Raw genomic sequence first — 27,043 nt, forward strand, 5'->3', positions numbered from 1 at the left:
AAATAGTCAGGGTGCACGTGCCATAGCTAACATGGAGACAGAGTCTGTGCCTTGCTCAGGTTTAGAGGAATAAAAGCCATGTCTCATTAGGACCAAGACACCTGACACAGTCGACTAGGGCAGTTAGCAGAACAAGAGATCTGCTTTCAGAAGTTCACAGCAGTCTCTGCCTGCAGGGCGCTATGACTGTAGCAGAACAAAGGACTTCATAAGTACAGTAAGTTCTGTGCCATCTGTGTCAAACACCCAGGCCTCCTCAGAAATGCCCCTCAAGTAACTGGCTGTTTTCAACCCTTGGCCTCAAGCCGCATGTTCCCTGCAGGGGCTCAAAGCTCAGCATTTCATGGCTTTACCTCTGCAGCAGGGTTCTGACAGCCCAGGGACAGCTCTGGTCTTGCAGAGACACCTAGTGGCCAGCCAAAGAAATGCCTCGCCTGCCAAACGTTTCTCAAAGATTTCAGGAGAACAGCCAGCGAATACTGATCCACCCTTCCATTGTCCTTTCAAAGCTGCCTGGTGTGATGGCATTTTATCCCTGGCCCCAGGAAATGGAAAGCTACCCCAGGACATGCGAATGCGGGTGATTTTCACAAAGTCTGACAGCTCAAGGAAGGCAGTATATAAAAGTGAATGTTACTTTATCAAAAGTGTGACCTTGCGGCCACACAGTAAAACCAGACAAAGAACGAACAGCACAACCAATGTATAAGCAAATCAATCCCATTCCGATACAATTCATGTCAACAAAGTATACCAGAAATGAATATGACAAAGCCAATCTTTACCAACGCTAGCATTCAAGAGTAGACATCACCGGCACTAAAACATAACCAATTTTAACTCTCACCCAGAAAAGGATGAAAAAATAATAATCATCATCTGCGTGATTGTGCGCAGAATGATCGGTACATCCTGTTCAGGTCTCGTGACAGGCAGCCTGGTTACTGGCATCTAAGGCCCAGAAGAGCACGCTCTACCACTTTACTCAAATGAGACAGGAAAGCAAGAAATGGCCTTGCAGACAAAAAAATCATTAAGCCCCACTAAGCCAAGCCAACAAACGCTAATTGACACAGTATAACACATCCTGTCCTCCTCCTCAGTTCTGCGGCTTCTTTTCCTGATTTAATTAATATGTTGCTTTAATTAATTTGTATAGATTTTCACAACTTAAAGACATTAAGGTATTTATGTGGGAAGCTTTCAGTCTTGTGGGATCAAGTTTATTTAATCAGACCTGTTCAAAGAAAGTGGCTCTCACACAAACACAACATATTTATCACAATGTGCAACCCTGGACTACACTCAAGTGTGCTGCATCATCCCTTTAAACGGTAAAAGGCACATGTCAGAAAGGTATATCCGGTCATTCTATTTGTTGTCAGCTGATTCTGCATTTCCTTGCTTTAGATCTAACAAATGAAAACGAGAGTTGTGGGGTCATGGCAAGGCGTTTGTTTGAAGTCAGGGTGCAGCTGCAAAGATATGCAAACTGACCGAACCGCTTCCTCAGCAGAATCTGCTGTCACATCCCTTGCGTATTGTTGACCGCATCACAATTGTAAATCAAATGTCCAGGATTTTCAAATAACTATTTTAACACAAACTAACACATCCGCCCCTGACGTGCTCCTTAAAAACATTTTTGGAAAAATTACAGCTCTCTCTTTAACTTACACAGCACTATGCACATAACCACTCTCCTAGGATAACTCGATAAGCTGTGAGTTTAGCTTGCATTTGCCCACCCCTCCTTCACAGCAGGCTCAGTCAGCAATTCAAATCTGGCTAGGATCATTCGGATGCTTACTACATGTTTACATTTGGCTTTTGGGAGTGTTTATATGCATGCTGCCAAACTTTAATGAATACAAATCTGATTGGCAGAAATAAAGTATGTCAGATCATTTTTTTCTCTGGCGGTTCAGATATCTAGAGCTTCCTTTCTGGCTAGCCAATTTCTATTCTAGCTAGCCAAGCTGTATGTAGATCTCCCTTAATTCAGTAGAAAAAAACTTGCTGATGTCATAAAAAGGTAGAATGGGCCAGGTATCGCTTTTCTTATTTTCTGAATGGACGCTTATTTATTTTAACTTTTCTATACCGCATTATCCTACATTCTAAGCAATTTACATACATAATTCATAAGGAAGAGCTAAGTAGCATACAAACCCTGCAAAGTACATAGACTCCCGAGAATAAAATAACCAAAGCTTAAACCTCGACAGAAGAGAAGATAAATCTTTACGATGTACTTTTAAAAGGCTTTCTAAATTTCTTCAAGCAAGGTTCCTTCTGGAATATCTCTGATAACAGATTTCAAAACAAAGGGTCGTCCGCGACAAATACATTGATCACGCGACTCAGCTAATCTAATTACAAAGGGCGATGGCACATCACGTGTGCACCTGCCTAATCATCCAAGGTTCCTCGCAGGCCCAGATATTTTGAGGTCTGAACAAACACATTCAGCGTCTTCACTATTGAAAGCCTTGTGGACAAGAGTGAAAAGCCTTAATCTCACTCGCTAGTCAACTGGAAGCCAATGTAAGGCACAGAGGACTAGAGTAATGTGATCGAATGGGCTAGCGCTGGTGAGGATGCACTGCAGGGAGTCTTAAACTAAGTCATCTTCAATGCTTTGCCATTGCAGTCATCCCCTTTATCAACGGGGGTACTGCAGGGATCAGCCCTGTCCACTGCATTATTTAATATCTCTGTCAGTCCCAATTGTAAGGTGCTTGCTGGATTGGGTTTATATTAAAAAAATCTATGCAGGCGATATACAGTTTTTCTTCCCTCTAACATCAGATGTTAAAATCACATTGGGGCTATTATCTATTTACTTACAGGCAAGAGCTGTCTTTCAGCTAATAAACTAGCTTTAAATTTGGGCAAGAAAGAAATCATTGGAATCAATAGAAGAACGTCTTCTGTGTTGTCAGTTTGTGTTCAGTTTGAAGGATGTAATATTCCGATTGTAGATGAAGTGCGGAACTTATCTCTGATTCAAGCCTTGCCTTTCACGCCTGCATTTAAGGCAGTTTTACGCAGTTCGTTTTTTTAAGCTCCACATGTTGCAGAAAATTAAACTTTTTTTTAGACTTTAATGATTTTCTGACATTAATCCTAACACGTCTTGACTACTGTAATGCACTCTGCTGTGATCGGTCAGCAAGTCTTACCCATAACGCCTCACGATCTAGCGCATCAAACGCGACAGAGATGTCAAGAAAGACCGGGATATATTCCAGCGCCATATTAAGGCCTCACCTAAAGATATCCAAAGTGGACATCATCAGCACCTTTGTGCTGAATTTTGTTCAAAAGCCAAATTGATATGGGTCTAGAATATTATAGCCGTCTAGAGCATGGTGAAAGTGTGTGAAAACTGCCAATTCGATTACTTTCACCAGAAAGGATAGAGAAGAAATTAGACGATAATTGACCAGATCCAATTTGTCAAGATTTGGCTTTTATCATTGTCCTCTTTAACAGAGGTGGTGCACAGCGCTCTATTAAGGAAGCATCCTGCAAGTGTACAAGATTCATGCAGATATCCTCCACTAAAGCTTTCAAAATGGCAGCATCGCATAAACACAAAAGAGCAATATGCAGGATTCAGTCCCTCGATGATATTCATTACCAACTCAAAATGTTCCCACCTAGTCTCCAAGATGTGAGGGACTTTCAGCACTCCGGACGCGTCATCGTTTTGTGAAATGCGCCAGCTTCCCAGGAATAGTCTAAGGCTTGCTCCTTGGATTCTGGAGGCAGCTTGTCCCCCTTCTCATCTTGGCTGGGTGCAGTTGAAGAAGATGCCATTTCCAGTTTATTCCCAGTTACTCCCGAGTAATGAGAATGTTTCACATTTCATTGTCAGAGAAAAGCTGGTGTTATGTGCTGCCTACTACAAAAGGATTTACATTGCGCCTGGAAGCCGGTACTACATTGCTAAAAAAAAAAAAAAAAAAACCCCAAAAAATTGCTCTCAAATCCTTTCCTCTTAGGAAGAACATTTCAGGGGCATTTTATACAAGCTTCCTTGAGCCTCGAGGATCTCCTGTGTCTGAAAGAACAAAAGGAGTGCCACGCTCGGTCTATCGAGCTCAGCAACCTGTCTCTGACAGTAGCCAATCCAGGTCTCTAGAATTACTTAGCAGATCCCAAAAGAGTGGATTCAACTTATCCCTGGGAGGCTATGAATTCTGCTGTAGGATGCTTACTGTTGCTATGGCTTCCGTCTGTTCATGAGTATAATCTCTGTACTGTCCCAGCATCTGGTCCACATGTCTCAGGTTCCGATTGGTGTCCTTCAAAAAGCAAGCGTGGGAGAGAAAAGAAACAGTGTTAGTATCATGAATCCGCTATTCTGTCTTATCTTATGCACAAGTCCGCCTTTCTAGCCATGGTGGTGGGAGCTACTGACACAGATAGCATGTCACACAATAATTTGATACATTTATTTGATTTATATTCTGCTTTTCCACCATTCAAAGCATACTACAATCAGGTACTGTAGGTATTTTACTAGCCCTGGAAACTGGAAAGAGTAATAAACCTCGGGGTTTATGACAGTGCATTTCACCATTGCTCAGCACCACAGTCTGAGCAGCTCCTGTGACAGACAGATGGACACATTTAGATTATAGCACTTTTCACAGTATTCACCAAAACTGCGGGTGCTTAGAAAATGTGTAGAGTGATCCAAGCCCTATAATGCCCATCCACTTTCAGCAATATATATATATATATATATATATATATAACATAATCCAATAACCCACTACTACCATTGTAGATATTGAACTGGTAACCAGAGTTTACAGTATGTGTACTGCTTGAGAATTTCAAGTTCATACTTGCGAACTCATAATTGTCTTCCATGTCATGCAGTGAGGAATATAATAAAGGTTTTATTTTAGTTGGACATAAAGATTCAGACGTATTACATGGAGTCAAAGGGCTGGATTTCAATTTCAGAGCAGGCCACAGGTGACAGAAGCCTGCAGACCAGTTTGCTTTGCACAAGTCTGTGCCAGTGCATCTTTTGTCCAGGGTTTATCTTTCCTGCAGCTTCACAAAGGGAAAAACATCTACAGGGGGTAAAAAATGTATATATAATAATAATAAAGCTTGTTCAAGCAGTGCTGCGGGAGCTTTCCCCACAAAAGCTAGTTTTGAGAACAAAACTGAGGCAGCCCTCATGTTTTCAGGTTATCCTAATAAGATCAGAGCTCTGAAAGGCAATCTCCTCGAGATATGTATTATAGGCTGGTCAGCTACAGAGTTTCATGTCAAGTGGGAGTGGGCTGCATGCAGGGACGTTTAGTCCCAATTTCCCTAAGAGGAGGACACATCTTACTGCATGCACTGGGCTAACAACAGGATTGGCTCAGTTTGTTCTCCTTGATATGGAGCTCTACAGTCATCCTAATAATAGCAACTACATTATCCCACAACATATAAATTATCCAGGAACCTGCTCAATGATACACATACATTAACACACAGCACGTATCCAGGAACCTCCTCAGTGATACACTTACATTATCACACAGCACGTATCCAGGAACCTCCTCAGTGATACACTTACATTATCACACAGCACGTATCCAGGAACCTCCTCAATGATACACTTACATTAACACACAGCACGTATCCAGGAACCTCCTCAGTGATACACTTACATTATCACACAGCACGTATCCAGGAACCTCCTGAATGATACACTTACATTATCACACAGCACGTATCCAGGAACCTCCTCAGTGATACACTTACATTATCACACAGCACGTATCCAGGAACCACCTCAATGATACACTCACATTATCACACAGCACGTATCCAGGAACCTGCTCAATGATACACTTACATTATCACACAGCACGTATCCAGGAACCTCCTCAGTGATACACTTACATTATCACACAGCACGTATCCAGGAACCTCCTCAGTGATACACTTACATTATCACACAGCACGTATCCAGGAACCTCCTCAGTGATACACTTACATTATCACACAGCACGTATCCAGGAACCTCCTCAGTGATACACTTACATTATCACACAGCACTTATCCAGGAACCTCCTCAGTGATACACTTACATTATCACACAGCACGTATCCAGGAACCTCCTCAATGATACACTTACATTATCACACAGCACGTATCCAGGAACCTCCTCAGTGATACACTTACATTATCACACAGCACTTATCCAGGAACCTCCTCAGTGATACACTTACATTATCACACAGCACGTATCCAGGAACCTCCTCAGTGATACACTTACATTATCACACAGCACGTATCCAGGAACCTCCTCAGTGATACACTTACATTATCACACAGCACGTATCCAGGAACCTCCTCAGTGATACACTTACATTATCACAAAGCACTTATCCAGGAACCTCCTCAGTGATACACTTACATTATCACACAGCACGTATCCAGGAACCTCCTCAGTGATACACTTACATTATCACACAGCACGTATCCAGGAAACTCCTCAGTGATACACTTACATTATCACACAGCACGTATCCAGGAACCTCCTCAGTGATACACTTACATTATCACACAGCACGTATCCAGGAACCTCCTCAGTGATACACTTACATTATCACACAGCACGTATCCAGGAACCTCCTCAGTGATACACTTACATTATCACACAGCACGTATCCAGGAACCTCCTCAGTGATACACTTACATTATCACACAGCACTTATCCAGGAACCTCCTCAGTGATACACTTACATTATCACACAGCACGTATCCAGGAACCTCCTCAGTGATACACTTACATTATCACACAGCACGTATCCAGGAACCTCCTCAGTGATACACTTACATTATCACACAGCACGTATCCAGGAACCTCCTCAGTGATACACTTACATTATCACACAGCACTTATCCAGGAACCTCCTCAGTGATACACTTACATTATCACACAGCACGTATCCAGGAACCTCCTCAGTGATACACTTACATTATCACACAGCACGTATCCAGGAACCTCCTGAATGATACACTTACATTATCACACAGCACGTATCCAGGAACCTCCTCAATGATACACTTACATTATCACCCAGCACGTATCCAGGAACCTCCTCAGTGATACACTTACATTATCACCCAGCACGTATCCAGGAACCTCCTCAGTGATACACTTACATTATCACACAGCACGTATCCAGGAACCTCCTCAATGATACACTTACATTATCACACAGCACGTATCCAGGAACCTCCTGAATGATACACTTACATTATCACACAGCACGTATCCAGGAACCTCCTCGATGATACACTTACATTATCACACAGCACGTATCCAGGAACCTCCTCAGTGATACACTTACATTATCACACAGCACGTATCCAGGAACCTCCTCAGTGATACACTTACATTATCACACAGCACGTATCCAGGAACCTCCTCAGTGATACACTTACATTATCACACAGCACGTATCCAGGAACCTCCTCAGTGATACACTTACATTATCACACAGCACGTATCCAGGAACCTCCTCAGTGATACACTTACATTATCACACAGCACTTATCCAGGAACCTCCTCAGTGATACACTTACATTATCACACAGCACTTATCCAGGAACCTCCTCAGTGATACACTTACATTATCACACAGCACGTATCCAGGAACCTCCTCAATGATACACTTACATTATCACACAGCACGTATCCAGGAACCTCCTCAGTGATACACTTACATTATCACACAGCACGTATCCAGGAACCTCCTCAGTGATACACTTACATTATCACACAGAACATATCCAGGAACCTCCTCTATGATACACTTACATTATCACACAGCACGTATCCAGGAACCTCCTCAGTGATACACTTACATTATCACACAGCATGTATCCAGGAACCTCCTCAGTGATACACTTACATTATCACACAGCATGTATCCAGGAACCTCCTCAGTGATACACTTACATTATCACACAGCATGTATCCAGGAACCTCCTGAATGATACACTTACATTATCACACAGCACGTATCCAGGAACCTCCTCGATGATACACTTACATTATCACACAGCACGTATCCAGGAACCTCCTCAATGATACACTTACATTATCACACAGCACGTATCCAGGAACCTCCTCAGTGATACACTTACATTATCACACAGCACGTATCCAGGAACCTCCTCAGTGATACACTTACATTATCACACAGCCCGTATCCAGGAACCTCCTCAATGATACACTTACATTATCACACAGCACGTATCCAGGAACCTCCTCAATGATACACTTACATTATCACACAGCCCGTATCCAGGAACCTCCTCAGTGATACACTTACATTATCACACAGCACGTATCCAGGAACCTCCTCAGTGATACACTTACATTATCACACAGCACGTATCCAGGAACCACCTCAATGATACACTCACATTATCACACAGCACGTATCCAGGAACCTGCTCAATGATACACTTACATTATCACACAGCACGTATCCAGGAACCTCCTCAGTGATACACTTACATTATCACACAGCACGTATCCAGGAACCTCCTCAGTGACACACTTACATTATCACACAGCACGTATCCAGGAACCTCCTCAATGACACACTTACATTATCACACAGCACGTATCCAGGAACCTCCTCAGTGACACACTTACATTATCACACAGCACGTATCCAGGAACCTCCTCAATGACACACTTACATTATCACACAGCACGTATCCAGGAACCTCCTCAGTGATACACTCACATTATCACACAGAACGTATCCAGGAACCTCCTCAGTGATACACTTACATGCACCCATCAGCTTAAGCTAATCCCCCCAGGAGATCTTCATGTTTCTCCCTGCTCCCTCTTAGAGCCCCTCTTTTGCCACCGCCTGCCTCCAGATCCCCCTCCCTCTCTCCCAGTCAGGGGACGTTTCACAGGCATTTCCGAGTTAAACAGTGCTTTGCCCACAGAAAAGGCCTTTTTCGAAAACTTGCCTGCCTGTGTCCTGTTCACGCGCAATTTTGCCCGGTCCCAGTGCCAGAGGCTGGGGAGGGCTTTGCAGTTATGTGTGGAAAGTTTCCCAAAAGCCTTCCCCATGCATTATGAGAGGTGTAATTAATTGCGTGTGGGATATTTTTCAGAGCAGACTCAGGCGTAACCAGAGTGCTGTTTAAAATGAGCCCCATACAAGTCACCTAGCACACTGTGGTCTCTTGATATCTTCCGATCAGAAGAATGTGGACAATGGGATTTGGTGGGAGAAAGTTAGGGCGGGGGGAGGGGGGAGGAATAGATGATATTATTTGATTCTATTTTTGTGAACTTGTACGCTGAGGTGTAGAGAGTACACACACCCTGGCTTTGTTTGTTTAATTGTTAAACTTTAATAAACAAACTTAAGCATAAAATGAGCCCCATGGCTAGAAACTCAGCTCTATTCCCCAGGAGCTTGTTGTTTTCTCCCTCTGCTCCAGTCAGTCGCACTTTCACTGTCTGCACTAAAAGAAGATGCTGCCATGCACGAGCATTTGAGACATCACCGCTCTCCTCCAAGGAAGTCACAAAAGCTCGTGCACGCATCATCAGTTTACTCCAACACGCTGCCCATTCATTGTGTAAAGTGCTGCTTCTACGGTGCTTGTGACAGCAACACCGTGTCCCTTCTCCATGGGTCAGCAGCGCTCTTAAAATGCCCGTTCCAACCGGGTCCCTCCCGCCAGCCTCCCCAGCCGCTCCTCAACATCCCCCGCTAAGCTAGGCCGTCCTCCACCCGTGAAAAAGCTCTCTCGCTTGCAGGGCCCTTCATTCTGGATCTCCTTGCCACAGCACATCAGGTCTTTGTTAAAACCGCATGAAAACCTCAGCTGTTCTCCTCACCCCTTACAACCCAGCAAGCTCCCACCCAGGAGGCCATGCTCCCCTGCTGACATTCAGGTACAGAGATCCGCAAGCAAAATGCCATCTTGGCTGATGTGATTACAGCAGATAGCAATTCAAATGGGCGCGGCAGCAAATGTTAAGAGTAATTTATGATTTTTACTGTTTCTATATTTGCTGTCTTGCTAAATTGTTTTATATGTAAACTATGTATTTTAGACTGGCAAGTTCTGTTTCTGCCCCTGAACGTTGGAGGGGCCGGATACAAGGAATTTTAAATAAATAAAATCAAAATGAATAAAAATAAACCGCACGGCAGCGGAGAAATGGCAGAATAAATAGAAACCGCTCGCCCTGCTTTTCACCTGCTCCAGAACACGGCACTGCAGCGAGGATGCCCGGTGCAGGTCTTCCGGTCCCCCAGACCCACAGGCAGACGAGTCCTGCTCCCCGCCTCCCCTGCTTGATCTGGCTTCACGCCAGCCTCTCCTTACTGTGCCAAGCGGCCCTGCAATCACCCCAGGGCAACTCTTCTTCCTGTGCTGCGTCAGCCTCTCCCAAGACTTAGACGAGACAAGAAAAGGCAGGAGGGCTTTTTTCCCCCCCCCTTCCAACTCTAGGGGGCTTGTCCTGCCCTAGGGATTCCCTCCTGCCTGGTGCCTGCAGAATAACCCTGGACAGCTCGGTCTCCCGGTTAGTGCGGTGCAGATGAAGAGCGGTATCAGATTTCTGACCACCTGTAAGGTGCTTGCTAAGGTGTGGATCTTCTCAGTGACTTCCCCTGCCCCGCCGGCTCTGCTGCGCCTGGGGGTCGCCCTCAAGGGTCCTCGTTTGCTCGCTTGGCTTCGCAGGAAGGAGTCTGAATCGCTGGATGATCCCGCCATGGGCGTCTGGAACTCCTGTAAGGGGGGGGGGGGGGGGGAGGAGAACAAAGGCAAGAAAAAGGTTAACAAGCTCGCCGGCCTCACCAAAGGCTTTCGCAAAACTACTAGGAATGAGCTCCTGCGCCTTTTATTATTCCCTCCTTCGCATTCTTAGAAATCTTCTGGCCCGAGAGCTTTCGTGTCGCAGTTTAACACCTGCACAGGCGTCTCAGGAGGCTCAGTCTACTCCCCTCTATAAAAGCACGGCTCTCACAAATGCAACAAACACAGTAACAAAAGGAGACCCTTTATGACATTGGCTGGCTTATTTCAGGACTGCGTCCTCAGAGCCTCCTGCTGCTGCTGCTCTGGCCTTGTACAAAACACCTGTGTTACATAGAAGATATATACGTCGCAGCTCCTACACTGTAGAGCGCTGCGCCTGGCAAACTGCACACAGACGTTCACATCATTGCTAGAAAGACAGGCTTACAGCTGAGTAATGCAGCACCTTTTTTAGGCAGTCTACATGGCATTGTTAGTTTTTTCTTTTTGTTTTATGCTATTTTTATTGTGTTGAGGTTTAGGCAGTCTACATGGCACTGTTAGTTTTTTCTTTTTGTTTTATGCTATTTTATTGTGTTGAGGTTTAGGCAGTCTACATGGCATTGTTAGTTTTTTCTTTTTGTTTTATGCTATTTTTATTGTGTTGAGGTTTAGGCAGTCTACATGGCACTGTTAGTTTTTTCTTTTTGTTTTATGCTATTTTTATTGTGTTGAGGTTTAGGCAGTCTACATGGCATTGTTAGTTTTTTCTTTTTGTTTTATGCTATTTTTATTGTGTTGAGGTTTAGGCAGTCTACATGGCACTGTTAGTTTTTTCTTTTTGTTTTATGCTATTTTTATTGTGTTGAGGTTTAGGCAGTCTACATGGCACTGTTAGTTTTTTCTTTTTGTTTTATGCTATTTTTATTGTGTTGAGGTTTAGGCAGTCTACATGGCATTGTTAGTTTTTTCTTTTTGTTTTATGCTATTTTTATTGTGTTGAGGTTTAGGCAGTCTACATGGCACTGTTAGTTTTTTCTTTTTGTTTTATGCTATTTTTATTGTGTTGAGGTTTAGGCAGTCTCCATGGCACTGTTAGTTTTTTCTTTTTGTTTTATGCTATTTTTATTGTGTTGAGGTTTAGGCAGTCTACATGGCACTGTTAGTTTTTTCTTTTTGTTTTATGCTATTTTTATTGTGTTGAGGTTTAGGCAGTCTACATGGCACTGTTAGTTTTTTCTTTTTGTTTTATGCTATTTTTATTGTGTTGAGGTTTAGGCAGTCTACATGGCATTGTTAGTTTTTTCTTTTTGTTTTATGATATTTTTATTGTGTTGAGGTTTAGGCAGTCTACATGGCATTGTTAGGTTTTTCTTTTTGTTTTATGCTATTTTTATTGTGTTGAGGTTTAGGCAGTCTACATGGCATTGTTAGTTTTTTCTTATTGTTTTATGCTATTTTTATTGTGTTGAGGTTTATGTATGTGCCTTTGTGCATCGCCTAATGGGCTAAGTGTAGTCAATACACACATTTTAAATAAAGATATAGATATATACATACACACATATCCATTTTTAATTAAGAAGATCTGTTTCATTTTCACAGATTATTATACTGCTAAATGCCAGTGCCAAGGGCACTGGGAAAATTCATAGAAGGGACGTCATTACTAGATAGGGGTGAACCCCACGCGCAGAGAATCCCTAAACCACAGCTGCGGAAACCTGGAGGAGAGTAGCAGAGGACGGCCAAGGCTGCTGCTGCTCGCCACGGATGCAGACAAGATGCTGGGCGAGGCAGAGCCTTGGTCTGACCCAGTTTGGCAGTACTGGGGAGCCATCTACCTGGATAAAATGGCCGACTGAGAACCACAAATGCGACCAAAAGTGCTCGCCAGATCCACAGAGTCACATTAAAAGGCGGCGATCCAGCGGGAGAGAAGAAAGATAGCACGGGCACGTGGGATTTCCAAATGGACTCGCCCATGCGCAGAAAGAGTGGGCACAGAGCGCACTGCACCTCTTCTTTCTTCAGGAGGAAAGTGACCTGAGCTGCTTCCCTCCCACAGCACTGGCGCCGCGCGGCACGGACGTGCTTTGCACGCAGCGTGGGCGGTTGAAAATTACCCCCACGTGCTCGAGATGCTTTAAGACAGCGTCCCCCAACCCAGACAGGCAGGGTCGCTCCTCGGAAACCATACATTACTTAGAATGAAAGGAGAGAAAAAAAGGAGTTACATCCATAATCATTACCTCCAGATATCGCAATCTTTCAATACGTCAAACAAATCCAAGCACTAAAACATGTGAATCAACAAAAAGTAGCAGGAGCAAGCCATGCGGAAAGGAACCCCCTCTGCATTTCTAACCACGTTACACACGATGCTGCAGTGACACTGACAGAACAGAACCTGCCCCAGGGGCAATATAAAACTGAGCCCACTCTGTGGCCCAAAACAGTGCTCTCCTCCAATCTCCCCCCCCCCCCCCCCCCCCCCCCCCCAACTGCAATCCTTGCTGCCGGAAACACACGGGTCACCAGCTCAGGCCCACACCTTAAGACAGGAAATAATATGCATGCAAACCCTACCAATCACCCTGCTTCTGGATCAGATGTCCGGGCAAAGGATTCCCCCACCACCACCACCCACCTGCGTCATATGAAAACACCATCAGAAATAAGGCCCTGCGACAGGCATTACAACCCCAGTGCCTCAAAGAACCACCGTGGGCGACACCTGACAGGACGCTCCCGTCGACAGATGGCGCCCCCGCCGAGTCAGAACAGCACAAGCATTCGAATCCGACTCTGCCAAGGAAGCTGGCAGGTCTGCAGCCCGATGCCTCCACAGGAAGCACGGATAGGTGGCCAGTTGGCCTCCAGAAATGGACAGGAATGACTTTGCTGATTTAATTACAGCTTTTTCAGCAACAGAGTATGTGTGCCGGGAAACCTTGACAAGTGACATATTGCTCTTTTGCCAACAGACACGAACTCCAAGCCTTCCCACCAGTGCTGGCCCTAAGGGTTACCTGCCTTGCCCAGCACAGGCGCTGCTCCCATGCTAGCCTCGCTCCACATCCGGTGGCCTCTCAAAGCCTGTGGCTTAAGCAATACTGCATTCACTTCCTGCTTCTCGTTTCACAAGCACGGCTGCAAAATGTGAGCTAACTTCAGAAAGGGGCATCAGCCAACGGACGCAAATCATGTATCGGATGAGCGAAGGCAATACACGGAGACAAACAGTCTGTTATCTGTGGTATCTGTCGCAGTTCTCAAAGTGAAAGCAAGCACTTACGTTCACTTTAAAAATTATGCCAAGAAAACTGTCCGAACACATTCACACCTGCTAAGTTGTGCGGTTAGTTTTTCGAGAAAAACATCCACCCAAACTTTTAAAAATTCACAATTATGCATGGGAGTGCAAGTCCCCAGGGATGCCTTCTACCTATAGCGGCAATAGGCGCGTAACTATCCAGCAATTTTCTAAAAAGACCATCATTTGCACAGGTAAAACGCCACAGAAATGGCATCAAACAATTACCCTCAAGGGGTGCAAAGAACACAGCACAGATATCCCTTCTCGCCTTTCCCTCTGCAGCTGAAAGGTCAAAGCAAATTGTGGAAAAGCATTTTGGATCAGCAAGCACGGTCCTCACATTGCTTTGGGTTCATATAAAGTGTAGGAAGATGCTCATTAGCAGCACTGCGGCCACCACACAGTTAAATAAACCTAAATACCCCAAGCAAGCCAAGGGAAGTCTGACCTCACCAATCTGCCCCATTTTTTGAGGGCGAAAATAAATGTGGATACAGGTGAGCCAGTTATTGTAGTGTATCTGGATTTCCAGAAAGCATTTGACAAAGTCCCTCACGAGAGACTTCTTAGGAAACTAGAAACTCATGGGACAGGGGGCAGTGTCCTATAGTGGATTGGGAACTGGCTAAAAGATAGAAAATAGAGAGTAGGGCTAAATGGTAAATGTTCCCAATGGAAAAAGGTGGATAGTGGAATGGAGAATAAAACAGAGAATATCATAATGCCTCTGTATCACTCCATGGTGCATCCTCATCTTGTGTTCATATATCATACACAAACAGAATGCTGGGGATTATTAGGGAAGGAATGGAGAATAAAACAGAGAATATCCTAATGTCTCTGTATCACTCCATGGTGCATCCTCATCTTGTGTTCATATATCATACACAAACAGAATGCTGGGGATTATTAGGAAAGGAATGGAGAATAAAACAGAGAATATCATAATGTCTCTGTATCACTCCATGGTGCATCCTCATCTTGTGTTCATATATCATACACAAACAGAATGCTGGGGATTATTAGGAAAGGAATGGAGAATAAAACAGAGAATATCATAATGTCTCTGTATCACTCCATGGTGCATCCTCATCTTGTGTTCATATATCATACACAAACAGAATGCTGGGGATTATTAGGGAAGGAATGGAGAATAAAACAGAGAATATCATAATGTCTCTGTATCACTCCATGGTGCATCCTCATCTTGTGTTCATATATCATACACAAACAGAATGCTGGGGATTATTAGGAAAGGAATGGAGAATAAAACAGAGAATATCATAATGTCTCTGTATCACTCCATGGTGCATCCTCATCTTGTGTTCATATATCATACACAAACAGAATGCTGGGGATTATTAGCAAAGGAATGGAGAATAAAACAGAGAATATCATAACGTCTCTGTATCACTCCATGGTGCGACCTCATCTTGAGTATTGTGTGCAGTTCTGGTCACCACATCCCAAGAAAGATATAGCAGAATTAGAAAAGGAACAGAGAAGGGCGACCAAGATGATAAAGGGGATGGAACAATTCCCCTATGAGGAAAGGCTAAAGAGGTTAGGACACTTCAGCTTGGAGAAGAGACAGTGAGGGGGGATATGAGAGAGATCTATAAAATAATAAGTGGAATGGAACAGATAAACGTTAATCACTTGTTTACTCTTTCAAAAAGTACAAGGACCAGGGGACACAAGAAGTTATTAGGTGATACATTTAAAACTAATAGGAGAAAATAGTTTTTACTCGGTGCATATTTAAGCTCTGGAATTCTTGCCAGAGGATGTGGTGAAAGCTGTTAGTGTAGCTGCGTTTAAAACAGGTTTGGACAAGTTCCTGGATGAAAAAGTCCATTAACCATTATTAAGGTGGAGTTGCAGAAATCCCCTGTTTATTCTTGGGATCCTGCCAGGTACTTGTGACCTGCATTGGCCACTGTTGGAAATAGGATACTGGGCTTGATGGACCTTTGGTCTGATTCAGAATGCTAAAAAAAAAAAAAAAAAAAAAAAAAAAAAAGGATGCAGACCCCATCATTCTCCCCATATCCACAGTGAATGCTTCTTATCCAGCTCACAAGAGGAGCCTTACAGAAAACCCTACAGAAACCAAAGCTTCGCAGTTTGAGAAGGCAAAGAAAAAGCCACATAAGTTGGAGATGAACTCAGAGGACAAATAATTGGTGCTCTCTGGTCCTTTTTGAGATACTCTTGGTTTACACAATTAAAGCCTCTTGTGTGTTCAACGTAAGGCCCGCAGTACAGCCAGGAGATGAAGTGCAGAGCTGCAAGCTGGGGAAACAGAGGGGGTTTAACGGTTAGAGCCCCGACTCACAGGACATCCTAGGACTCAAGATCTAATTCCACTTTCCCACTGAGAAGGCCTGCCACGTTGCAAAAGTAACTTTATTAGCCTGGGCCTCAGCTTTGCTGCTATAACCAGCTAACAAGAAACGATTACATTTCATTTTGCTCTGACCTAATAAAGCGAGTATAAATTCCCAAAAGCCAGCTGCAAAATGTATTCAGATATTTCTTGGTTTATCCACCCCTATGGACTCACATTAGAAGCTTTATACAGAAATGTGATCCAATGTGTCTCCCACAGAGGAGGCTGATTGTATATATGTATGTATATATTTTTTTTCTCTCTGCTCACTGGATATTATTTTTGGGAGAGGTCTCCACAGAGTAGCATACTATATTCTTCTAAAGCACATCGGGCTTCAGTCTGCATGAAAGGCATTCTATACATCTAACATCACCTGTCCATTAACACCTGTCTATACATCTAACATCACCTGTCCATTAACTTGTAAGCTCTCCAGCGTACAGACCGGTCATGCTTTCAGTCTATAGCACTGCGAGGTAAATTCTGGTTCCCTTACTGTGATTAGTTGGCATGTGCTTGCACAACTTAATCTTGCACCAGTTGGAACTTGAATTGAAAATGGGCAATCTCTCACTGACCCAAACGAGCCCTCGGCAGCAGCGGCATGTCCCGTGAAGACCTAATAGCTGTGCTGAGAACGGCAGCCAGACCCTGCTCCAGAAAACCACACTTCATTTGAATCGCTTCCGACTTACCTAAACGATCATCCAATTGTCTTAATTGCCGCAATACAAACATGTTTCTGGCGTCCATCAGCTCATTTAAAGTCTCATCAATCTCTCCCTCTCTTCTCTCAGCAGTAGTTTTCCGATTGAATTATGATTTGCAAGCTGTGCCGGAGTGCACAAAATGTTTAACTTGCTGGACTCTGCTCGTTAAGCAGAGCGCGCTACAGATCATTTTAACAAGGCGCAGTGCCCACTTGCCACGAAGGCGTGCAATTGCGACTGGGTCATGGGCAGGTCGTGCCCGTTGGTACAAACGGAGGAGACCAGAGAGAGGGATGCGGAAGGGGAGACTGGACATGAGGGTGGGTTTGTAGGTGAAAATGAGAATCTTCTTTGCTCTGTTCCTGTGAGAGCTCACCAGGCCTCCAGAAATGTGATCAGCCCCGACTCCTGCCAAAACGTGCCTTTCTGATCTTTAACATACAACTAGAGACCCTTCCCGAATTCCTACACATTCTTCGTTCCTTACAGACATCGCATGGGTGGGGGGTTTTCCATAACAAATGAAAGCTGTCCAATTTTATTCATCCTTGTTTCCCCGCTGCTTCCAATGGAATTGACCATATGTATGGTAAATGAGGGGTTTTTTTTTCTTTTTGCAAAAGATATAAGCTTCCAGCTATGGCAATAAGTACATGAGAATAGCCAAACTGGCTCAGAACAATGGTCCTTCTAGTCCAGCATCCTCCTATGTCTGACATTAGGCCCAGAGCTCTTACATAACAACATAGTAATGATGGCAGATAAAAAACAAATGGTCCACTCAGGCTGCCCAGCAAGTAGTAACTGCCGCTCCATGCAGGTTACCCCCATGTTTCTGTTAAGGGCAGTAACTGCCGCTCCATGCAGGTTACCCCCATGTTTCTGTTAAGGGCAGTAACTGCCGCTCCATGCAGGTTACCCCCATGTTTCTGTTAAGGGCAGTAACTGCCGCTCCATGCAGGTTACCCCCATGTTTCTGTTAAGGGCAGTAACTGCCGCTCCATGCAGGTTACCCCCATGTTTCTGTTAAGGGCAGTAACTGCCGCTCCATGCAGGTTATCCCCATGTTTCTGTTAAGGGCAGTAACTGCCGCTCCATGCAGGTTACCCCATGTTTCTGTTAAGGGCAGTAACTGCCGCTCCATGAAGGTTACCCCATGTTTCTGTTAAGGGCAGTAACTGCCGCTCCATGCAGATTACCCCCATGTTTCTGTTAAAGGTAGTAACTGCCGCTCCATGCAGGTTACCCCATGTTTCTGTTAAGGATAGTAACTGCCGCACTGTGCAGGTTACCCCATGTTTCTGTTAAGGGTAGTAACTGCCGCTCCGTGCAGGTTACCCCCATGTTTCTGTTAAGGATAGTAACTGCCGCACTGTGCAGGTTACCCCATGTTTCTGTTAAAGGTAGTAACTGCCGCTCCGTGCAGGTTACCCCCATGTTTCTGTTAAAGGTAGTAACTGCCGCTCCGTGCAGGTTACCCCCATGTTTCTGTTAAGGGTACTAACTGCCGCTCCATGCAGGTTACCCCCATGTTTCTGTTAAGGGTAGTAACTGCTGCTCCATGCAGGTTACTCCCATGTTTCTGTTAAGGGTAGTAACTGCCGCTCCATGCAGGTTACCCCCATGTTTCTGTTAAGGGTAGTTACTGCCACTCCATGCACATTACCCCCATGCCTTCTGTTAAGGATAGTAACTGCCGCTCCGTGCAGGTTACCCCCATATTTCTGTTAAGGGTAGTAACTGCCGCTCCATGCAGGTTACCCCCATGCCTTCTGTTAAGCGTAGTAACTGCCACTGCATGCATGTTACCCCCATGCCTTCTGTTAAGGATAGTAACTGCCGCTCCATGCAGGTTACCCCCATGCATTCTGTTAAGGTTAGTAACTGCCGCTCCATGCAGGTTACCCCCATGCCTTCTGTTAAGGATAGTAACTGCCGCTCCATGCAGCTTACCCCGATGCCTTCTGTTAAGGGTAGTAACTGCCGCTCCATGCAGGTTACCCCCATGCCTTCTGTTAAGCGTAGTAACTGCCACTCCATGCAGGTTACCCCCATGCCTTCTTTTAAGGGTAGTAACTGCTCCTCTGTGCAGGTTACCCCCATGTTTCTTTTAAGGGTAGTAACTGCCACTCCATGCATGTTACCCCCATGCTAAACTCCAACTGGAGTTTGACTTCAGGAGGGAGGTCTTCAAACTAATGAGTGATAAGGCTCCATCAGGAATCCAAGAGCTGAAGGGTGTGCAGGAACTTTGGCCACTGACCAAAGGGAGAACTGGAAAGGAAAAGCAGCACTGGCTAAGGCTGATTGAAGGAAAAAAAGAGAACGAGTACAGTCATTACATCATTGGTACCCAGTGGGGTGGGGTTGGGCATTACCACCCCCCCTTCCCCCCCATACTTGCAGATATTCAACTTCAGCCAAAAACTCAAGAAGGGCCCAGCCTTAGCTCATAGCACAGGCCCAATGCTGGTTATTTACCTTCACAGATCCCATTCTTAATCCAAACACCTGGTGGAATTGTCTTGGGAATGCTGGTCCTAACCTTTGCTTTATGGGATTGAGCTGCTTGCCTGCACCAGGTGGGAGGGGAAGGCCTCACCCCAGAAAGGAATGGATGTGACGCTCTCCCGTGGGTTGTTAAATGATGGCATTGTGCCAGTTTGAAGTCCATATTTTGCCATGCAATATTGTGTGCTCTACTGTAAAATCTGTGCAAAAGGCTCCTTGTCCAGATTTGAATAAGTGGGGGGGGTCGGACTCTGCGGCCACATCACCATTAAGCCCTGGGAGAGCCCTGGGAGAGCTCGTGGGTGGGGGAGGTTACTGTTCAAGTGCAGCCCCTCCCTTTGAGGGGGTCTGGCATGGCTGGCAGCCCCCCTGAGAATCTATTTAGCAGCTCTCCACAGACAGCTCGAGAGGCAGCCCCTTTTGGTTCGCACACACTAAGGAGGTAGTTGGGAGCTTGGATTTTCTTTTTCAAGCCAAGCAAGTCCTGCTTGGTGGTCCTGACCAGGGCCGGGAGGGTTTTCCTTCCAGTCTGATTCACTGGCTGGCTGGGATATCCCTCTGGGTTGTTTTAGGGGCTTTTGGGATTTTTTCGTGGTAGGAGCCTTGTGAGACCATCTGGGATTGGGGAACCCTGCGTCTGAGACGCCCAGGGATAGGGAAGTGACCCGCTGCAGGGAACAACTCCAATGTTTAGTATCACTTTAGGGGGGGGGGGGGGAAGAGAAGCACTTTGTTAGAAGACCCAGAAGGACGTTTTGGCTGCCCTTCCTTCCTGTCTGAAGCAAAAGAGCTGCTTGTTTCAAGGGGATCCTTGGAGAAGAACCAAGACTGTGTAAAATCAAGGAGATCCAGAAGATCCGCTAACCGTGAGTAAAGGAAAGCAACGTCACTGGAGACCCCCACCCGGTGTTCCTCCACCCTGGGGAGAAAAAGAGGAGAGCGTAACATTTTTATCAGCTTGGAAGGGGTTTTGACCACCCGAAAAGACCTGGCCTATCCGGGAGCTCCGTTATCCTAAATCCAAGAGAGAGTGGATGTTCCCCTGGTCCTGATGTAAGGGAGTCCTTCACAGACAGAGGGAAGAGACCGAGAAACTGAGAACAGGATTCTGTGGCACTGCAGGTTGAGTTCTGTGCCATTCGTCACCAGTGTTAAACAGGAAAGACTTTAAGTTTGGGCACTAAACCAGTGACTCTAGAGTGATTTTTCTGCGCTCACTGCACCCACATTAAGGACAAGTTTCCCTCCCCAAAGGAACACAAAGAACTACATAGGAATGCCTGTCACACTGGGTCCTGGAAGTGTATCTTCCCCCACCTACAAAGGATCCGGCCCTGGGAGAAAGAGGAAATGGGAAAGGGTTAGCTGGTGAGGAGTTCCAGCCCAGAGGAGTAACAAATGTTTTTATGGTCTCATTGGATAGCAATCCGCACCCAGGGATGGGGTTACAGAAGAAATGAGAAATGGGGCTTGAGTGTTTGCTCAGAGAGACAAAACAGGTAAAGCACAAGCCACTGAGCAGAGAGTGTTGGAAGAGCTGCAACATCAATCCGAGAAGGCTGCAGTAACCTATACTCAGGAGCCCTGGTTATAACCCTGACAGCAGCTGGAAGGCTATATCAGATTTCCAAGAAGAATGGGGCAAGGGTAGAGAAAGATTTAGAAAACTCAGACTCCAGCCAAAATGTTTTTGGAATCAGAGGAAAAAAATATTTTTGTAAATTTTTTTTTTATGTTCTTGCTTTGGGATTTTTTAATTTTTTTGCTTGGGTGATTTTTTTTTTGTCTATTTGTACTTTATTTTTTTCTAATTTTGCTTGTTTTGTTTATTTTTTTTAAATGTTCATCTTTGTTTATGTTATACAGTAAAATTAACACATATAAATGTTTCTTCTAACACCAAATGTCCACTATTACTGAAATAAACACAGTATCATTTTAAATACACAGCAAATGTCAACAACTTTCAGCCCAAAGATTAAATCCTACCCTTCTTAAACCCCCTTCCATTAATGTCTTCACCCTCCTCCCCCCTCCAACCACCACCATTCTGGTTTCATTTTGTTGACACTTCTCTCTTCCCTCCAGCTTCTCTTCTGTGCTGGTAGGGAGTAGTCCCAGGGTTCAGCCATTCCACCTGGACCCGCTGTAGCAGCAGTTGCTGTAGTCACAGCAACTCTCTTCTGGCGCAGACCCACCACAGTGGTGCCAACTCATCCTGGCACTGGACCTGCCACAACAGTAGTTCCTCCTCCCAGAGCTGGGCCAGCAGAAGGCACCGTTCACCAATGTTTAGGCAAGCAGGAATTTTCGGCCATGGAGCAACCAGATGTTTTGGACAAGAGCCTCACTAGATTTGGTGGCTGTTTGGATTATTAAAACGCTTGATGGTAGGACATGGGAGGGGGGCCTGGGTGATGTACCAAATATGGGAATTGTAGGAACCAAAGAGGAAGATGGCAAAATCTGGAGTAACCTACCAGCAAAGGTGTTCAGACCAGCACTGTAGCAGAATTTAAACAAGCTTGGGTGATGGCTGGAACAGAGTTGAGAAGCTGGATAAGAGACCTGGAGTGGAGGACGCAAAGCTGGTGCTGGTCTAAATCTGGAACCTTATATCTACCCAAAGTGATCGAGAACCAGAGAGAAAGAGAACTGGGCAGACTGGGTGGGCCGACTGATCTTTATCTGCCTTCATCTACAACCTTACTTTGCATCATCTCTCACTATCTGAGCCAGCAGAGCAGTCTTTAGTTACCAGAGATGATGTTTCTGATAGTTTACAAATTTCCAATGGCAGGTCTGCAATTTCAGTTCTCAGTTCTTTCAGCACTCTGGGATGTATTCCATCTGGTGCAGGTGATTTGCTACTCTTTAGTTTTCCAATTTGCTCTACTTTGTACATGAGACAAAGGAGGGTGCAGTGACTTGCCCAAGGTCATGAGAAGCAATAGTGGGAGATGCAAAATTTAAAACCCTGGCATCCTTGATTTGCAGTCCGCTGCTCCTCTCCACTGCCTCAGCTACGTGGATGCCTGCATATCACTAATGCAGGAATACTTGCAAAGGTCTGAGAGGATCAACTGCATTTATAAGTGAAAAATAATTGCAGTCCACTCTCTCAGACATCTGCAAGTCTTCCTAAATTCCCAGACTTTTCGTATGACGATGAATATTTCACAGTGACCAAAGACATCTTGGTGCCATCCAACAAGTAAGATACATTGTTTATACTCTGCTGAACATTTTGGCCCATCAGCATAATTTAGCCTGGATTCCGTCTCTGCATTATAATTTCAGTTTGGGTTTTATTATTATTATTATTATTATTATAAGTAACCACTCTCATACTGAGAGGAGAGGATCACCTTGCTGGTGGCTGAAAGGAATCAGTAAGTTTTTGCTTGGGACATTGACTTTTTTAAAAGTATTGGGGCAAAGTTAACTATTTGGGAATATTATTTAGTGTGTTTGTGTGTTTGTGCCTTTAACAGTCAGAAAGGCAGTGAATAAACAAGTTAGACTGTTTGCATTTTTAGTCAGTCAATAAGGTAGCAGTAGGTTGGCAGTGAACAAACAAGTTAGACTGTTTGCATTTTTAGTCAGTCAATAAGGTAGCAGTAGGTAGTGTGTTTATTTTTAAAAGTCTCCAGACTTTTAAAGAGCTGAGTGTTTGTATTTAATACTAACTGAGTGCATTGTATTGAAAAAAAAAAAAAAAAACACAAAAAAGTAGCCAGGAGCTAGAAATAAGCTAGGAGCAGTATATACCAAAGTAAAAAAGTTGAATAGTTCAGCTCAGTTACTCACCTTGGAAAGGTGTTGAGGTAGTGTGATTGGGTTTGAATAGGGACCAACATTTGTTAATCAAGGGAGCTGTGAGTCACTCAGGCTGACTAACTAAATTCCCAACCCACCCACCCACCCCAAGCTCATCCCTTAATTTATAGGCAGGTGCCACTTTCAAGAAAAAAAAAACATCAACAAAAACTTTATTGAGAAGTCGATCAGACCCCGGTAGGCCACTACCAGACACATAGTGAATTCACTAATACATTTAAAGGAAGTTAGACACATTCCTACTCCCATAGCAACCTAAACCTTAACTAGGAACTGATCAAAACTGAGATGAAGGCAGCAGCCCAGCAGCAAGAGGGGGGCTTCCCAGTCTTTTGCATCGAGTGTCACATGTATGATTTTTTACCCACCTGTGAGAAGTTGTACATGTGCATGCGATGCAAAGAGCTCCTGGCTCTCAGAGAACGAGTCCGATCTCTGGAGGCTAGAGAGGCAGACCTGGAGGAGCTGAGGCAGACAGAGAGGTATATAGATGAGACCTTCAGGGACATAGTAGCCAAGTCCCAACTTCAGACTGGCAGCCCTGGTGCTGCCTTGGAGGAGGAAGGTCTCATATTTGGAGAGCATCAACCTGGTGCAGCAGGAAAGGATCCTGTAGCAAGGACCTGCTCTCTAGGTGATGCATTGTCCTTTCGCACCGAGGATATCTCCCCAAGGCCTACTGCCCAGGAGGGAAGGGTTAGGTCAGCCGTCATAGTTGGTGATTCGATTATAAGGAATGTAGACAGCTGGGTGGCTGGTGGGCATGAGGATCACCTGGTAACATGCCTACCTGGTGCGAAGGTGGCGGACCTCACACGTCACCTAGATAGGATTTTAGACAGTGCTGGGGAGGAGCCGGCTGTCGTGGTACATGTGGGCACCAACGACATAGGAAAATGTGGGAGGGAGGTTCTGGAAACCAAATTTAGGCTCTTAGGTAGAAAGATTAAATCCAGAACCTCCAGGGTAGCATTCTCTGAAATGCTCCCTGTTCCACGCGCAGGTCACCAGAGGCAGGCAGAGCTCCGGAGTCTCAATGCGTGGATGAGACGATGGTGCAAGGAAGAGGGATTCAGTTTTGTTAGGAACTGGGGAACCTTTTGGGGAAGGGGGAGTCTCTTCCGAAGGGATGGGCTCCACCTTAACCAGGGTGGAACCAGACTGCTGGCGCTAACCTTTAAAAAGGAGATAGAGCAGCTTTTAAACTAGAACAAAGGGGAAAGCCGACAGTCGCTCAGCAGCGCATGGTTCGGAGAGATGTATCTTTAAAGGATACTAATGATGCATTAGAATTAGGGCATCCCAACAGTGAGGTTCCAATAATTAGAAAAGTAGTCCAAGTGCCTGTAACTAAAAACTCATCTGAGCTAAAAAATTCTAACTTATCCCTATCAATTAAAAAGCAGAATAAAAATACAAACAATAAACAAACTTTGAAATGTTTGTATGCTAATGCCAGAAGTCTAAGAAGTAAGAGGGGAGAATTAGAATGTATAGCAGTAAATGATGACATAGACTTAATTGGCATCTCAGAGATATGGTGGAAGGAGGATAACCAATGGGACAGTGCTATACCGGGGTACAAATTATATTGCAATGACAGAGAGGAGCAGTCGGGAGGAGGTGTGGCGCTTTATGTCCGGGATGGCATAGAGTCCAACAGGATAAACATCCTGCATGAGACTAAATACAAAATTGAATCTTTATGGGTAGAAATCCCTTGTGTGTCAGGGAAGACTATAGTGATAGGAGTTAACTACCGTCCCTCTAGTCAAGATGGTGAGATGGACAGTGAAATGCTAAGAGAAATTAGGGAAGCTAACCAAATTGGTAGTGCAGTAATAATGGGAGACTTCAATTACCCCAATATAGACTGGGTAAATGTATCATTGGGTCACGCTAGAGAGATAACGTTCCTGGATGGAATAAATGATAGCTTTATGGAGCAATTGGTTCAGGAACCGACGAGAGAGGGAGCAATTTTAGATCTAATTCTCAGTGGAGCACAGGACTTGGTGAGAGAGGTAACGGTGGTGGGGCCGCTTGGCAATAGTGATCATAATATGATCAAATTTGATTTAATTAAGCGGTACAGAGAAGGGCGACCAGGAAGGTGGAGGATCTTCATCGGATGACATACGAGGAGAGATTGAAGAATCTAAATATGTACACCCTGGAGGAAAGGAGGAGCAGAGGTGATATGATACAGACTTTCAGATACTTGAAAGGTTTTAATGATCCAAAGGCAACGACAAACCTTTACCATAAGAAAAAAATCAGCAGAACCAGGGGTCACGATTTGAAGCTCCAGGGAGGAAGATTCAGAACCAATGTCAGGAAGTATTTCTTCACGGAGAGGGTGGTGGATGCCTGGAATGCCCTTCCGGAGGAAGTGGTGAAGACCAGAACTGTGAAGGACTTCAAAGGGGCGTGGGATAAACACTGTGGATCCATAAAGTCAAGAGGCCGCCAATGAAGAGTAGGTGACTCGCCAGAATGATGGCTACTGCCTGGAGATAATACCCTTATTCAATAAACATACACATGCTAACTGTGACTCCAACATCGCTCTAAGCTTCAACAGCAAGAGGAAATGTGGAAAAAAGGATTTGCACTCACAAAGACGGGAGTAGCTGGCTTGTTACGGCGGTTACTACCCCAAACTAAATATCCAAATTACTACCTCCACCTTCCTCTATTCCTGATGCCTTTCAACTAGCTTGATCACTCCATTCTTATACTTCACTTTCAATGCATATCCAGCATAGCTCTCTGCTTCAACGGCAGGGGAGAAGAAAAACTGTTACTTCACACATCCAGCAGAGCTCTCTGCTTCAACGGCAGGGGAGAAGAAAAAAGGGTTCGCACTCACAAAGCGGGGAGTAGCTGGCTTGTTACGGCGGTTACTACCCCAAACCAAATGTACCTGATACTTCACTCTCGACGCATATCCAGCATGGCTCTCTGCTTCAACGGCATGGGAGAAAGACTGATACATCACGAATTTCCAGCATAGCTCTCTGCTTCAACGGCAGGGGAAAAGAAAAACTGATACTTCACGCATATCCAGCATAACTTCAACGGCAGGGGAGAAGAAAAAAGGATTCACACTCACAAAGCGGGGAGTAGCTGGCTTGTTACGGCGGTTACTACCCCAAACCAAATGTGCCTGATACTTCACTTTCGATGCATATCCAGCATAGCTCTCTGCTTCAACGGCAGGGGAGAAGAAAAAAACTGATACCTCACGCATATCCAGCATAGCTCCCTGCTTCAACGGCAGGGGAGAAGATAAACAACCAATAAGGGCTGTATAACATAATCTGGGTAAAAACAAATAAGCATGGGTGTAGCTTGCTTATTGCGGCGGTTACTACCCCTACTACCTCTAACTAATCAAGCTAGATATTTCACTTGGATGCAGCTCCATCACCGCTCTCTACATTA

At 44.8% G+C, this 27,043-nt stretch overlaps 1 protein-coding gene across 7 annotated transcripts in view; it reads right to left on the bottom strand.

Annotated features, from left to right (window-relative positions):
* Positions 1 to 27,043, bottom strand: part of CEP128 (centrosomal protein 128) — a 647,014-nt gene that overhangs the window by 613,453 nt on the left and 6,518 nt on the right. For all 7 annotated transcript variants that reach the window (XM_029597698.1, XM_029597700.1, XM_029597703.1 and 4 more), the window contains exons 2-3: positions 10,651 to 10,812; positions 4,227 to 4,313 (exon numbers count right to left, since the gene is read on the bottom strand). In XM_029597698.1, the coding sequence (XP_029453558.1) occupies positions 4,227 to 4,313; positions 10,651 to 10,797 (234 nt within the window). In that variant the 5' untranslated portion in view covers positions 10,798 to 10,812. The remainder of the gene's footprint in view (positions 1 to 4,226; positions 4,314 to 10,650; positions 10,813 to 27,043) is intronic.

Source organism: Rhinatrema bivittatum, chromosome 4, assembly GCF_901001135.1.
Source record: "Rhinatrema bivittatum chromosome 4, aRhiBiv1.1, whole genome shotgun sequence".
Classification (NCBI taxonomy): Eukaryota; Metazoa; Chordata; class Amphibia; order Gymnophiona; family Rhinatrematidae; genus Rhinatrema; species Rhinatrema bivittatum.